This window comes from Saccostrea cucullata, unplaced genomic scaffold, assembly GCF_032062105.1.
Source record: "Saccostrea cucullata isolate Sc308-1 unplaced genomic scaffold, CSIRO_AGI_Scuc_v1 ctg84, whole genome shotgun sequence".
NCBI lineage: Eukaryota > Metazoa > Mollusca > Bivalvia > Ostreida > Ostreidae > Saccostrea > Saccostrea cuccullata.
This window is the reverse complement of record NW_026938747.1, coordinates 799,883-816,036: the sequence shown is the minus strand read 5'-3', so window position 1 is coordinate 816,036 and position 16,154 is coordinate 799,883. Positions and strand designations below refer to the sequence as shown.

General features: G+C 31.3%; 2 protein-coding genes across 2 annotated transcripts in view; one reads left to right on the top strand and one right to left on the bottom strand.

Moving 5' to 3' along the window:
• Positions 1-17: 17 nt before the first annotated feature.
• Positions 18-5,904, bottom strand: LOC134251151 (protocadherin gamma-B4-like). The gene is made up of 7 exons (XM_062733517.1): positions 5,856-5,904; positions 4,228-4,319; positions 3,933-4,019; positions 761-912; positions 415-474; positions 236-325; positions 18-131 (listed from the first exon to the last, which is right to left on the bottom strand). The coding sequence occupies exons 2-7, from the start codon at positions 4,274-4,276 to the stop codon at positions 18-20; spliced, it is 552 nt and encodes a 183-aa protein (XP_062589501.1). The 5' UTR covers positions 4,277-4,319; positions 5,856-5,904.
• A 7,582-nt stretch (positions 5,905-13,486) lies between these two features.
• LOC134251150 (cadherin-23-like) overlaps positions 13,487-16,154 on the top strand; it is a gene marked incomplete at its 5' end in the record, with an annotated part of 30,582 nt that continues 27,914 nt past the window's right edge. Inside the window, 5 exons of the mRNA XM_062733516.1 lie at positions 13,487-13,582; positions 13,694-13,705; positions 13,961-14,077; positions 15,401-15,526; positions 15,769-15,847. Of these exons, the coding sequence (XP_062589500.1) occupies positions 13,487-13,582; positions 13,694-13,705; positions 13,961-14,077; positions 15,401-15,526; positions 15,769-15,847 (430 nt within the window). The remainder of the gene's footprint in view (positions 13,583-13,693; positions 13,706-13,960; positions 14,078-15,400; positions 15,527-15,768; positions 15,848-16,154) is intronic.

Here is a 16,154-nt window from a genome sequence, read left to right as displayed (position 1 = left end):
ACCAATAAAATTTTTCATTATAAGACTATAAACATAATTACCTTCATATCATAGGTCACGGATCCCCAGGGTCCGTTATCAAGGTCGGTAGCATGGACGGAGACGTTTATGGGAACAGCTACAGTATAATTCTATTTAAAAGAGATCACATTTATGTTGTAGCTAAAATAATAAATAGCTAGGAAATGTTGTATACAAGTATGAATAAATCACATACTAATTTAACAGAATCTACCTCTGGAACTTGGACACGGTACGCCGGTTGTGAGAATATGGGAGCGACATCATTGATGTCATTCACAAAAAGGGTTACCTCTAAGGCGGACTACAAAATTATTTTTGTTTTGATACTACAATAATTAAAATCTTTCAACAATTGAATTTCAAGGCCTGTAATTGCCAGAGAGATCTTACCGTAGGAGCATCCTTTTGACTACTAGTAGCTATGAATCTTAACAGATATTGTGATTGTCTCTGAAAAATAAACACAGTAGTCTCAGACTTATTGCTGAATGAGAGCTTTAAGTTTTTGTTTAGACTAAGAAAATATGTAAAATATTCCATTTTAATGCTTCAATTATATTTAGATATAATTCAAATTAGTTATGATTACTAATAAATCATAACAATAATTTAAATAGGAAGCAACGTAAATTAAGTCTATACTACTGAAAAATAGTACTATAAGAATTTCCATTCTTTGTTCACGTCATATGCTTTATATTTTTAATAGTGCAACACATAATTATAGATTTACAACCTCTCTATCTAGCTTCTTTTTCAGAAAAACTCCCCAGGTAGTACCACTTTGTGTGTGATTTACTGTGACGAGATCACTGGCTTCTCCCACAGCTTCAACAATTACAGATCCATGATTTCTGTCTCGTACTGTGATATTGAACAGCCCCGTACCTTTGGTTTATAATTGAGAATTTTTTATTGGAATTCATATGTTCTTCTATACTTGTCTCTTATATATAATATAATTTTAATTGAAAATAATTTTCAGAAATCGCAATTCATTTTTTTTAATTCAAAACAAGTTATCCGATGGACGTGATATTTTACTCAAAAGAGAATGTTTATATTCAGTTTTGATTGAAATACATGGATATAAAGAACAGTATTCAATCTCAAACGTTTATTAAACAATTCAAAATAGGAGCCTCCAAAACAGCAAAGCTTGGTGGTTAGATTACCATTAACATTTTATTCAAGTAAAATATCAAATTATGAAACAGATGTGTCTGCCTCTGTGGTAACTTTTATTTCAAGCTCACCGGGATAATACGTCGCCGATATATACGAGGGTTGATCCAAACGTTCGTGGAATTTCTTCATACATGTATTTTATTTATTTTAAAGTGGAATTGGTTGAAAATTACAAATAAAGATATAGACACTTGAAGAATATTTTAAATTAAAAAACATTTTGAATATCTTTGATAGTAACTCTATGGCAGTTGCCATAGAAACGGTTGTTTGGAAATGCGGGGGAGACATTAACGCGTTCATTATCATTTTAATTCTAAATACGTGAAATGAGAATTTAACCGCCCAATGTGGTATATAAAACAAAAATTATGTCATTATTACATTATTACATTATTGTCATCATTGCCTGATCTTTTATAAACCTCTGTGTGAGAGTTTTACTGGTTTATTGGATATTTTGTTTATAAGTTGATGATTTCTAGTTCACCTTTAAGATGTAAGACAACGTCAAATTTCGGTCAAGTCATAAGTTTTGTGAAAATCCCGGGATGACTCTATCTTGAACGCGTATATTAATGACAAAGGCTTGGGGAAATGCACTTAAATACTGGTTTTCCAGTGGCATAAGAAATTTACGAAAGATAGAACTTCCATGGACGTTGATTAAAGATGTGGTGGCTTTTTGAAAGCTTTGTTTTAAGTGCGTATCCCCCTAGATAAATTTCAAGCGTTAATGGACGTTGTTGGCCGCTGTACTGTTCTTGACATCGCTTCTGAAATTGGAACATCATATGGTAAGATGGGTAGTATTTTGGAATATTAGGGAAAAATGAAGTAAGTTGGTGCAAGAGGATACCCAGGCTTTTCTTGATAAAAGAAATGGAGAAAAGGCCAGCATTTTGTAGAATTACTTGCTAGAATTGGACATTGGTGTGAGATGCTACTATAACGTGACGTGACATATCTAACTTGACGTAACGTCGAAGTCTCCCCAGGGTTTCACAACTATCCATTTTCAGAACAATCGTGTGAACGTATAGGTAATTGAAAACTGATGAAATTTTCCAATATTGTAACATTGTGACTCTATATTATGAATATGTCTGTTGTTTGCTTTCATCAAATCAAGATAAAATTTTAAAAAGAAATTCCACGAACTTTTGGATCAACCCTCGTATTTAAATGTCGAGTTGAATTCTACACCAATAGTGTCTCTTCTTTTCATGTTCAAGATTTTGGGCAAGTTCTGTTTCATATGAATACAAAAATTGATCTGCTAATAACGGGGCGAAATTGGTACATATGAAAATTCCATAAGATTGTTGGAAGACCTGGTCTCCAAAACCAAACATAGATATTGTCAATCAGAAACCCAAGCACCTTTATATCAACTTCAGAGTACTTGTGTGTACAATCAGAATGTGTTAAGAAATTGATTTTGCAAATGACCAATGACAAGATAAGAAAATTTATGAGTTCCATTTTTTATTGAAAAAGCAGCTGGCAATGATATTAAAAAGTCTGGACTTAAATAAATATTTTAGTGAGGAGTGAAGAAAGAAATTTGGTAAAACATTTAATAGAATCTGATATGTATCTTTGTTTTTAAGGGTTGTAATGAAGTTTTGAAATCCAAAATAGATATGGCAACTCAAATTCATTCTGGTTGTAAGGAATATAAAAATATATTCAAATCTGACATATGATTTTGAAGAATTTCTTCTCTAAAAACCACTAGTAGAATTTAATCCCAGTTCCTCTAAAATACAATTTAAATATATATTATTAGCCTTACAAACAAATACATGTACAATGTTGTTACATTTGATTTGTCAGCAAATACCAGTACATACTGACTGTGTAACCTATCTACTTTTTTCAAATCTGAATTCCTGAACACAGAAGAATAGTTGGTTTTAAATTTGCCCATCAATACCTATATTTTCACGCATATTATATTCTATGTAATATAATTATTTTGATTCAAAATTGGATATCGAGTTTTGAGACTTCCAAATTTATTTTTACTCTATAGTACATCTACGGATTGTCATTGAATGAAGACTAATTCACCAAGGAGGTATTCTTGATCTTTACGTTATCATGATCATGACACTGCGGGTGTGACTGGTCGACAAGGGATGCTTACTCCTCCATGGCACTTGATCCCACCTCTGAAGTTTTGGAGGTTTGTGTTTGCTCTGCCCGTTTTATATTGTTTTATGGACTTTTGACCTTGAATACAGTTTGTTGTCTCCATATGTTTGATAAATTGAATGGATGTGCATTTTCCTATTTTCATAAAGACGATTGGAACAATAACAAAGGATTATTAAAAGCTCATCGATTACATATCGCTTTCACTCTGTACGGACACAAAGTATTTTAAAGAATTGCATAATGTCAGTCTTTAATTTAGTTTATATAGTTTCTATTTTCTTGTCAGATGTATAAGAAAACTATTTGCTTAATTCTTCTAAAATAATATCTTTCCAGCAAATTATTAGAACTTTCACAGCCCCTTTTACCAAAGCAGATTTATACATTTTAAATTAATATGGGTATTGGCGTGTCATATAGATTAAATGCAACTAATATTAACAATCAAATCTGACTATATAAGCAGTATAAGCAGTTAGAAATGGTTACGACAGAGTTTAAATGAAAAGGATTCCTATTTATTTTATTACAGTTTATTATTAAATACATAGACATACCAATATCAATGTCTTCATCCACTTCCTTTATACCATTGCCTGATTGCATTTCAATTCGTGGAGGAAAGTTTGTGGCAAACGTATTACCTAAATAAAGTTAGAGTGTTAAGAATTAATTATGTATAATGAGTCATATTCATAAATATAATATATTTGTACTTATGACATTCCCTTTAAAATGAGAGTATATAAACATGAGAATAAGTTTTCAAGTTTTAAAATCATTTTTTAAGTCTATATTATTCCGTCTAGTGTATTATGCATTCTCAGATAAAGGTAAACCTCTAAGAATTACCGCAGAATATGAAGAAGGCAGCAAAGATTTTTATATTCACTTTCTTCATCTTGTGTCAATTATACCACGATGGACACTTCACGGCAAAACGTCTACATAAAAAGAACTTCAATGGGTGTGTAAATATTGAAGAAAAACGTACAGACAAACAAGAAATTAGACGAAATTGTATATATAATTCTAGGAAAAGTTGATTCATTATTTTTTTTAAAAAGAAATTATTCTTTAGTCTTCTTCACATACATGATGAAAAAATGATTACTTATATGACTATCATAATTTCAAATCTAAGTCACTTGTTTTAGCAATTAGATTCTGGATGTATACAGAGATCACGCCTAATTTAATGCAGATAAGATGAATCACAAAGTAAATACATATAATACAAGCTTACAACGACTCCAATCTGAAACAGAATGATAAAAAATAGGAAAATCACATAAGCTGCAGTGCTGATTTCTACCATTTCCCTTTTCCCCATGAAATTCATCTGGCTTGGTATATTTTTCAAAAGTTAATATTACATCTTTGGCACCAAGCTAACAATTTTTTTTTCATCTGTAAACATTACTGAGTGTAATTTGTTCATATTTATAATTTAATTGAAGTATGAAGTAATATTTCCCAAGTCTATTTCATTTTCAAAGTTTAAGGAGAAAAAACTCAAAGATTTATCCATTTTTTAAAACATGTTACATGATAGGAAGTCTCCTCCAAAGAAAAAAAAATTATCATCTCTCCTTAAGACACTATTTACAAAAACATACTCTAACAGTACTTTTTTCTCTTTACTCATCATTAAGTTGGAACCTTTTAGATCTCGGTAGAGACGGAGAAGCCGTGTCGACAATTTTTTGAAGATTTTTTTTAATTCATAGGATTATAAGTTAATCCGAAAATGAGCATAAAAAGTGTTCATTAAAGTGTTCCTAATGCATTGAATGTGTATTTAATTATTAATTTTGTATGTTTAAATCATGTATAGAAGAATATCCCTATAAATCAGTTCAATTTGAGCTTTTTGACATTCACAAAATTTCAGTTTTAATTTTATTTGCCGAAGGTTTTAAATTGATAAAATGAAGTAAAGGATTTTCAAAATAAATCAATCTTTATTTTCAAGCTGTATGCAGTTCCCGATAAACAAGATAGGAACAGGAAGTAAAAACAATTAGTCATGAAAAGGAGTAACTCTACAGTTCGAAATAAGAAATTGAAACACATGGTTATCGGAATTAAATTAAACTAATTAAATAAAAAACACCGTAGTTTCTTCATTTGCTATATACAGGAAAGATAAATTGATAAATTGTTAAAAATAATGTCTTTTACATATGTGTCAGAGAGAGAGAGAGAGAGAGAGAGAGAGAGAGAGAGAGAGATTCCTTGAAAACTCAATAGCATGAAAAGGTGTGAAGTTAAGAGAATTGTTTATTCATAACTAGGCTTTAACTGTTTACCATCAGGTGTAGTTTATATATATAAACACGAGATTACTTCGTAAATAAGGAAGAGATATTACTAGCGGTCTGTATTTAAAATATCCAACGATTAGCTTACTTTTAATAGTTTTAATAATAGTTCGAGGTTAAAACCATTGCACAAATAAATACATGAATCAACCCTACCTTACAAATGAGAAAAAAAGACTTCAGGTTGGCAATAAAAACAGGTCTTCTATTATCATGGAACATTTGAGACTGATAAGGACAATGACTCAGTCAAAAGATATTTACTAATCGTTATATGCATTGTCATGTTAAAAATTCATATGTAAGTCATATTAATTAAAATTAATAAGATACACCTTTTGAAGAGGTACATGCATTGTATCTTGTTCGTTATATTCTAACTCATATACATGTTTTCTTTTGATAATTATATAATGTTAAGTTCAATCACTGTATTCTGGAAAGCTAAGATTGCCCCAGTTTATTAATTAAGAAAATATACAAAAGGAATCATTTATTTATCATCATCCTCACGATATATCCGACTACTGCAGTATCTTTATCTTTTTTTTTTAAATTATAGCTCCTTTAATTGAAAAATACCTGGGTTATACGGGAAATCATGCATTTATATCTGTTAGATAACTTATCACGCCTGTTACCGGGTGGGCTGGTAGATTTTATCGCCCCCTTTTGGAAAATATTACCGTTCTTGTCAGGTTATTCGTATTTTTAATGTCCCGCGTTTGATAACGTTGTCTTTATAATAGATAAGGTTTAATTCTCTAGAAACCTTGTAAAATTCTGACTAAAACTTGATTTTATTCCAGCGGGCGGCTGTCAATAGTGACCGTTTAAGGAATTTTCTGTTATCAGTCACGTGGTTTCCGTATCAATATTATCGATTAACTTACGTGCAAAAGGGAAGTGCATGGGAGTACGAAATGGACAGATTCAGGAAAAATGGGATATAATTCAAGAAACAATTCAATAAGGCACAGATAAGTTTTGCTTTGAATGTAAGCTATAGCTTTTTGCGCATTATAAACTGATAAAATCTTATTCAATGAATATGAAACTTATGTAAACATTTACATGTATCACCTGTTGTTTTGAATGAAGTCTTTAGTAAATTTCCAATTAACCTTTCCATCTTCAAAGGATAAAAACCGTTTTAAAAGATTTTATATGAGATGAATTAAGATGCTTATTGATAAGACTGAACATGGAAACTAAATATCTTATAAGACTGCAGTAACTGTGACAGTCACAATTACGAAACATTTATTGTAATCCACTTTTCTAAGAAAGGCTTGGTTATCTTAGTAATCCAATGGACGAAAAAGCATATAATTTTCATTTTTTGATTATTTTCTAAGAATACAGTTCATAGTTTAAAGTCTGATAACAGAGCTGAATTGCTGTGTGCTAATAACCCCGTATCTTTTTACCTTGCCTCTAACGTCTATTATCAATGCCGAATGTCTTATTTTTCAGTTTAATATCAACTTTAATTTGAATTCAGTATATGAAATGCAGTAAAAAACGTTGGATCGTAGATTTTATTGAAAATTATTGTGTTCACACCCAAAATAATATCACATACCTCTTTGTAAATTATGTTTACAATATAAGTTTCATAGAACCTTGTCAAAGTTTCGAACTTGTGTTGTATGCTTTTTGTTAATATCTTATTCATTTTTACTGATTCATTTAAATACAAACAAATTTCTTACAATTGAGGTACATGACAATCAATTCAAGTAAATGTGAAGAAGGTACAACAGCTCTTTTATTAGAATGAATATTTAATTCAATTCCTTTATATATATTCCTATTGGTTAAAACAATTATTACAGAATCTAGTACCTGGGCTTTCGGTATGTCAACATAAACAGAACAATGTCATTGATTTAACTGTCAACAGTTTTAGGAATTATCGCAAAGTTTCGTTAAAAATTGAAAGTGTAAAGTGTATGCGATATACCTGTACAGAGTTTCTATTCGTTGGATAAAACAAAGGCATGATAATCACACAATCAAGAAATCCTTTTTACATACACTAATTTTCCTGATTGTTTGTTTGTTATATGTATAAACAAAGAAATATTCTTTTCATTTAGCCAGATTGCATTGCATTGGAATACGGGATCTGATCGCTACACTTTGACAAAAATGAATATGAAAACATTTGCTGCTTTCCTCATCTTCTGCGGTAATTCTTAGAGGTTTACCTTTACCTGAGAATGCTTAATACACTAGACGAAATAACATAGGCATAAGAAATGATTCTAAAGAAAACTTGAAAACTTATTTTCATGTTTATACACAATCATTTTAAAGGGAATGTCATACGTACAAATATATGACTCATTGACTCATTATACCAAATTCATTCCTTACACCCTGACTTATTTTTATTTAGGTAATACGTTTGCCTCAAACTTTCCTCCACGTATTGAAATGCAATCAGGCAATGGTATAAAGGAAGTGGATGAAGACATTGCTATTGGTTTGTACTTGTTTGTACTTATTGATAAACTGTATTAAAATAAATAGGAATCCTTTTCATTTACACTCTGTCGTAATTGAATTCTAAGTGCTTATACTTCTTATTTAGTCAGATTTGATTGTTTATCACTTTTTACATTATTCACATTTAATTCCTATGTCACCTCAATACCCAAATAAATTAAAACAAGAGGCCCACGGGCCTTATAGGTCAACTAAGTATCGTGTAACAACTTTCAAACAATTAAAATTGGTTTGTGTTTTAACCCAGTGGCCATGAAATTCACAATTTTGAAAGAGGTACCATTGCTTATCATAATTGTAAGCTTATCATGCTTACTCTATTTACTTAATACTCAGAGGTAGATCAGAGTAACAAAGAGAAAATGCACTTTCACTTTATTACCACTTGCGCACCTCACCCCAAAGGAAACACTGACCCTGGGGCCACATATTCCAAAACTTTATCAAAAAATGGTTGATCAATACTAAAGAGGAGGTTTCAAAGCATTGATTTATTTTCAGACTATATACCCCCCCCCCCCGACCCAGGGGGCAAAAAAAATTACCATTTTGCTACATACACGTTTCTTCATCATAAATGTATATATACTTGGATCATTGGAATAAAACCCATGAGAAAAGGTAAAGATTTTCAAAGAATTAATGCATTTTCACTATATAATCAATAAAGCCCCGCCCTAATACCAGAACCCCTGACCCTGGGGCCATAAAATTCACAATTTTGGAAGTGGCACTCGTGCTCATCATAACTATGTACTTAGTTTATTTAATACCCAGAAGCAGAGAAAAAGGTTTTCAAACAATAATGCATTAATGAATTTTCACTACATGTATATAATCAATAGAACCCTGCCCTAACACCATAATCCCTGACCCTGGGGCCATAAAATTCCTAATTTTGAAAGACACTCTAGCTCATCATAACTATGTGCTTAGTTAGTTTATTTAATACCCAGAAGCAGAGAAGAAAATATTCAAAGAATAAATGCATTTTCACCATATAATCAATAGAGCCCCGCCCTAACACCAGAACCCCTGACCCTGGGGCCATAAAATTAACAATTTTAGAAGTGGCACTCTAGCTTATCATAACTATGTACTTTGTTAGCAGAGAAGAAGATTTTCAAAGATATAATGCATTTTCACTATATAATCTATATAGCCAACACCCCCCTAGGGCCATAAAATTAACAATTTTAGAAGTGGCACTCTAGCTTATCATAACTATGTACTTTGTTAGCAGAGAAGAAGATTTTCAAAGATATAATGCATTTTCACTATATAATCTATATAGCCAAGCCCTAGCACAAGAACTCCTTACCCTGGGGCCATGAATTTTCACAATTTTGATTCACGCCAACAGTTTGCCAGCTTGATGTCCAGTAGTAAAGAAGAAGATTTTTAAAGATTGCAATAATTTTGATAGTTTTGGCCCCACCCCTCAGGCCTTGGGGGGACCATAAATTCAAAATTTTTGTTTCCCTTTACCCATAAATGCTGTTTACCAAATTTGGTTGAAATTGGTTCAGTGCTTTTAGAAAAGAAGCTGGAAATGTTCAAATGTTAACACACGACGGACGAAAACGGATAGCAATAGGTCACCTGAGTTATCCAGGTGACCTAAAAACAAGGCTGCATTAATTGATAAAAGTAGTTGAAAAGTTTTAATAGTTTGCTAGAAAGATATCAGTATGCCAATATAAGAAGCAAATTGTTTTCTCATACATCAAGTTTAATGAAAATGAGATTGTTTACTAGTATTCAATGAACGACAATAGAAACTATATAAACTAAAAGAACTGAGATAATTCAATTCTTTAAAATACTTTGTGTCCGTACAGAGTAAAAGCGATATGCATTCGATGAGCTTTTAATAATTCTTCGTTATTGCTTTAATCTTCCTTATGGAAATAGAAATTCCTTATGGAAATACAAATTCATTCAATTTATCAAACATATGGAGATAACGAACAGTATTCAAGATCAAAAGTCCATAAAACAATACAAAACAGGAGCAGAGCAAACACGGACCTCTAAAAATCAGGTGTTGTCATGGAGGATTTAACATCCCTTGCCGACCGGTCACACCCGCCGTGTGCTCTTTGTCATGATCGGGAAAAACGGAAAAATCAAAAATGCCTCCTTGATGAATTATTCTTAATCTGATAAAAAATCCGTATCGTGATCAAAAGGTAAAAATAAATTTGGAAGGATAAAATCCACATACTCGTCTTTGTATCAAGATAATTATATTACATATAATATGTTAAATTAAATAATAGGCAGATTGAAGCCCACCTTTTCTTCTGTAGTGAAAAAAGTAGATACCGGTATATTAGAAAGTCAGTGTGTTCTGGTCCCTGCTGACAAAACAGGTACATGTACATGTAACAACATTGTCCTTGTTTGTCAGGCTCATTACAGGGTTTTAAATTTTGTATTGAATTGTATTAAATTGTATTTTTAAAGAGACTGGGATTCAATTCTACCAGTTGTTATCCAACTAACACTCATAGTTCCCTTTCTAAGGAAGAAATTAATCAAAATTATATGTCAGTTTTGAATATTTTTAATATTCCTTACAACCGGAAGGAATTTAATTTACCATATCCATACTGGATTCCAAATCTTCTTAAAAACTCCTTACAAACAAAGATACATAATGGGTTCCATTAACTGTTCTATCTCACTTAGTTTTTTTTTGGTACTGTAAACCAAGTATTATACGCGTGCGATAAATATCCGCGAGTTCCGCGAGTAACCTCTGCTCGCGGATATTTATCGTCGCGAACCAGTTGTTCATTATATTCCCATATCATGATTTATTCAGAGTTATTTGCCCGTTTTTCAATACCGATCCCGACGGTTCAACAAGTAATCACGGAAGAACTTTACTGTTAGTGTACAAGAAGCAGTTGAAATTTAATTACACACATTCAGAAAAAATAAAAACGAATGGCAAATCTAAAACTATTTGTCTAAAAGTGATTAAAATGTCAATAATCATTTCAGCTTGTGTTATTATTGTTCATTTATTGTTAGAGACGAGTCAGAGATAGCCTGGTTAATTACGGCTAATTATGGCCGTTAACCATTTATAATAATTAACCGTGTAGTCTTAGAAAGCGTCAATCTACCCAATTAGTATGAAGCACTTTTACAATTGAGAGTTTTAAATCAATTTTAATCTCAATTCCATTTTCGTATTTTGTTAAAATGCGTATGAAGTATATTCATGTTTTACCTACTTTAGGGGCGGATATAAGATTTTAAATGGACGCAATGCACAGAATGTTTTGAATAATGCATAAATACCATTTTACCTAGTTTATGGGCGGATATGAATTTTTATTTGATTAAAAAATACTCGTGGAAATAAAAATAATGTGACTCGTTCGCGGAAATAAATCGTCGCGGATTAGGACGGTCAGTCGCGAATAAAAAATGACGCGTATAATAATTAGTTTACAGTATTTGCGACCGTTAATGCTCGTTTTAACGGTGCTTCAAATATCAGTTAAATCAGCTTAGCCAATCAAAAAAGTGTTATTCCCATTCAATGCAACTATTTTGTTTGTTGTTTACGTCTTATTTTGATCAGCAAATATTTTTTTACATTGAAATCAAATGTCACGGACGGTTTTCATGCGTCGCTTGTTAGTGACGTCACAATTATTTAAAGCTTTCACGCTCGGCCAATTATCGAGTTTATGGTTTGGGATCAGTTTACGCTTTATAATCCGCGAAGCGGATTATAAAAAAGCGTAAACTGCTTCATACTCGATATCCAAGAATTAGCATTCCTTATAATTTAATTTTAAAATAATTAAACAACATGTAAAATTGTGTTGTTTTTATTAGTTCAAATTTAAGTGTTTTACAAAACTATACATGATCTAGCTTGCTTGTTTACATGAGGTAAGATCGAAACTGTTTGATTAAAGGTTTTTAAATCTGGATTTTTCAGAATCCGAAGGACTGGAAATGAGGGGATTGATGGATACAAATGATTCAGCTGGTTGTCAAGGTGTGTCCCCATCATTATACAAAATGTTATGCGTTCCTTTTTGGAAATCAACCAATGAGAGACAAGAATACAAACAAAATTAAATTATTTACGAATTTACGGAATTGACGACGGATTTCCCCCCGTTATTTTCCGATCATGACAAGGATCGCAGGGCGGGTGTTACTAGTCGGCAGGGGATGTTTACTCCTCCATGGCACCCGATCTCACCTCTGACGTTTTGGAGGTCCGTGTTTGCTCTACTCCTATTTGGTATTGCTTTATCAACTTTTGATCTTGAATAATGTTCATTATAGCAATATATTTCAATCAAAGTTGAATATATTTACATCTTGTTTTAGGTAAAACCACTTGCATTGGATAAATTGTTTTGAAAAATTGAAAATTATTTTCAATTATTTTTATTATGAAGGACAAGTTAAGAAGACCTTTTTAATTCCAACAAAAGTTTCTTAACTTTAATCCTTAGGTACGTGGCTGTTCAATATCAAAACACAAGACAGAAATGGTGGAACTGTAACTGTTATAGCTTCAGGAGAAGCCAGTGATCTCGTTGCAGTAAATCACACACAAAGTAGTACTACCTGGGGAGTTTTTCTGCAAATGCCGCTAGATAGAGAGGTTGTAAATCTACATTTGTTGATCATTTTTCCAAAATTAAAACATGTGATGCTAGCTAAGAATGGAAACCTTCATACTACTACTTTTAAGTAATAAAAACTTAATTTATGTTGTTATAGTTTATAACTTATAAGTAATAATAACTATATAAGTATAATTGAAGTGGTAGTATTAATTATTTTACATATTTTCTTAATTCAAATTTAAACAAAAACTTGAAGCTGTCATTCAGCAATGAATCTGAGACTATTGCATTTTTTTTTACAGAAAAAATCACAATATCTGTTAAGATTCATTGCAAAAAGCAGTCAAATTGATGCTCCTACGGTAAGAAATTTCTCACAATTGCAGGCCTTGCACAGAAATTCAATTGTTGAAAGATGTAAATTATTGTATACATGAAAACGAATTTTAACATTGTAGTCCGCCTTAGAGGTAACCCTTTTTGTGAATGACGTAAATGATGTCGCTCCCATATTCTCACAACCGGCGTACCGTGTCAAAGTTCCAGAGGTAGATTCTGTAATATAAGTATATGATTTATTGAGATTTATATACAACATTAGCTGCATTTTCATTATTTAAGCTACAACATAACCATTCCCGCATAAATGTGATCTCTTTTAATCAGGATCATGCTTTAGCCGTTCTCAAAAATGTTTCAATCCATGCTACCGACCCTGATAACGGACCCGGGGGATCCGTGACCTATGAAATGAAGGTAAGTATCTCTATAGTCTTTAGTCTTATAATGAAATATTTATTTGGTCTGTTATTAAATAAAAGTTTTGTTTGATAACAATTCTTAACATGCCATTTTTGTCATTTACAGTCTGCTGGCCAGGTAATTAAATATGTTGCTGAGAATTATCCCAAAATAATTTCATTTCAATCTGAAAAAGAACCTTAACGATTTTTTAAATGAGGGCAATGATTATTTTTTTAAAAAGTAATATTCACCTTTCTTTCATATATATGAATATTTAATTTAAAATGTAAAAAGAGTTCATCTTTATAACCGTAGCAATGTAAATAGATACAACCATAGATTGACTTAACAGGATTTTCTATATATTTGTTCACTTTCTCGGTTTCTAAGGCCTCTGCACTGTATGGAGAAACATTTAAAATAAATCCACTAACTGGACAAATCACTCTAATAAAACCCCTTGATTATGAGAGATTAACATTCTATCAGTATACACTGATTGCCAAGGTAAGTGATATCATTAAAACCAATTTACCTTTTTTGCTTTAAAACTTTATGAAAACTTTAAAATATAGATGTACTCATGATCACGGACAGTGAACAATATCCAATTTCATAATTACACTGTAATGACTTGAATGACTTCAGCATAGCCGTCAGATGCAAATTGAAAGTCCATGTTCAGTTTAGGATTTTTTTTGTCTTATCTCAGGCTATTTAAAGGAATTGGCAAATTTTATTTGATTTGCTGCATTCATTTCTATGATATTGAATTTAACATAAATTAATGCGTAATTCTTGTTAAAAACAATGCAAAGATGACTGCAAATGGACAAAAGGTTTTCTTAAGAGCGGTACATCTATATAATATGCTAAAAAATAAAGTATTCCCTGCATCCCTACCGAGAAAACACTAAATTTCGATTCAAACTTGCAAATCCTAGAACAGTTACAAATTAGTTTAAGGTTCCCTTTAACAATACAGTTCGCAAATATACATACACATGATTTTATTCCATGTACATGGAATATATGCAGTGATATTCATTTAATACAATGTGCTTGATATAGAAAATGGGAATATGTTTTAACTCATCTATGGGTATACCCAGAGTAAAACCGTCAATATTCTTTTCAGATACAACATATTGCCACACATTACAAACTCGGAATATTAACATATATTTGACGGAAATTTATTATTGTGGAAGTCAGGATAGATTTAAGTTAGCGGCTTTTAAAACGTCTCTTATTTAGGTGTTTATGCGCAAGGCATGAAATCTTCGATTTGAATTAGTGTAAACTTCTTTTCGACAAAGTTGGTAAAAGAATTCATCAATGAATGCAATACATTTACAGTACTGTAGCAATGTTTTCTTTCTTTCCATTGAAAACAAAAAAAAGTATTCAAATAGTATGTTAAACATATGTAACAATTTTTAGTACACTGTAATTGTGTCTGGATGTCACTTACTTGGCTATAATGATACATTTCTCGTTTACGTATAATTTTCATCGTTTTCTATTATTGGTTTAAAATATATTTTATTCATTGAATTGGATTGAACAGCAGGCATTAATGCCTATGATAGTTCTCTTCATAGGTCAAGGAACAATTACAAGTACATGTAAACATTGGAAAATCTATTATTGGTCTTGGTTTTTTACGCATAGAACGCTTTAATATAGTGAAACATTCATGTTTAAAAGCATCAAATCAATCAATTCCTCAATCTTCAATCTAAAGACAAAAGGAAACATAGCATATCACATTTGTGTAAGAATGTAACTTGATGCATGGAGACATTTTTTGTGGGTATCATTTGTTAGGATGGCGGGAATCCTTCACTCAGCAGTTCGGCAGACCTACTGATTACTGTTCTAGATGTTCAAGACACACCACCCATTTTCCAGAGATTACCATACATGACAACAATTAAAGAAGACTATTCTGTGGTAAATCTTAAATAATTCAATCTATTTCGTACTTTGTGATCAAATTAAAACATGAAAAAATTTAAATGATTACTACAATCCTAAATGAATTTTGCTAAAAGGTACAGAATTATGTATTTAAGAGTTCATTGATAATAATTCAAAACGAAGTCTTTAAAAAAATATTAAGAAATGACGATATGTTAAAAAAGCTGTAGAATTGTTCGACACTTAAACGATCGTTACTTATTTTTATCTTTCAGGGGAGAAGTATTTTCAGCGTTTATGCTGTTGATGGGGACACTGGGATACCAAATAACATTACATACAGTTTTTCTTCAGGTAATGTATAGTACCACTACCTCAAATTATAATTTAATATAAAAGAAACTTAAGTTCCATAATAAAATACCGGTATTCACATTTACTAAATATTTTCTTTTTATGAAAATCATTCCTCTTAATCAGTCTATGGACCATGAAATAGTCAGACACAGTTTTCAAACTTCCGGTAAGAAAGATTTCTTTAACATTGGGTTCTCCCGTCTATGAAAAATTAAATAATATATTCAATTCACAAAAAGTGTTTTATTATATAAAAGACAAGCATCATTTAAAATAATTGTCTGACCTTGTTCATGCGGAAATA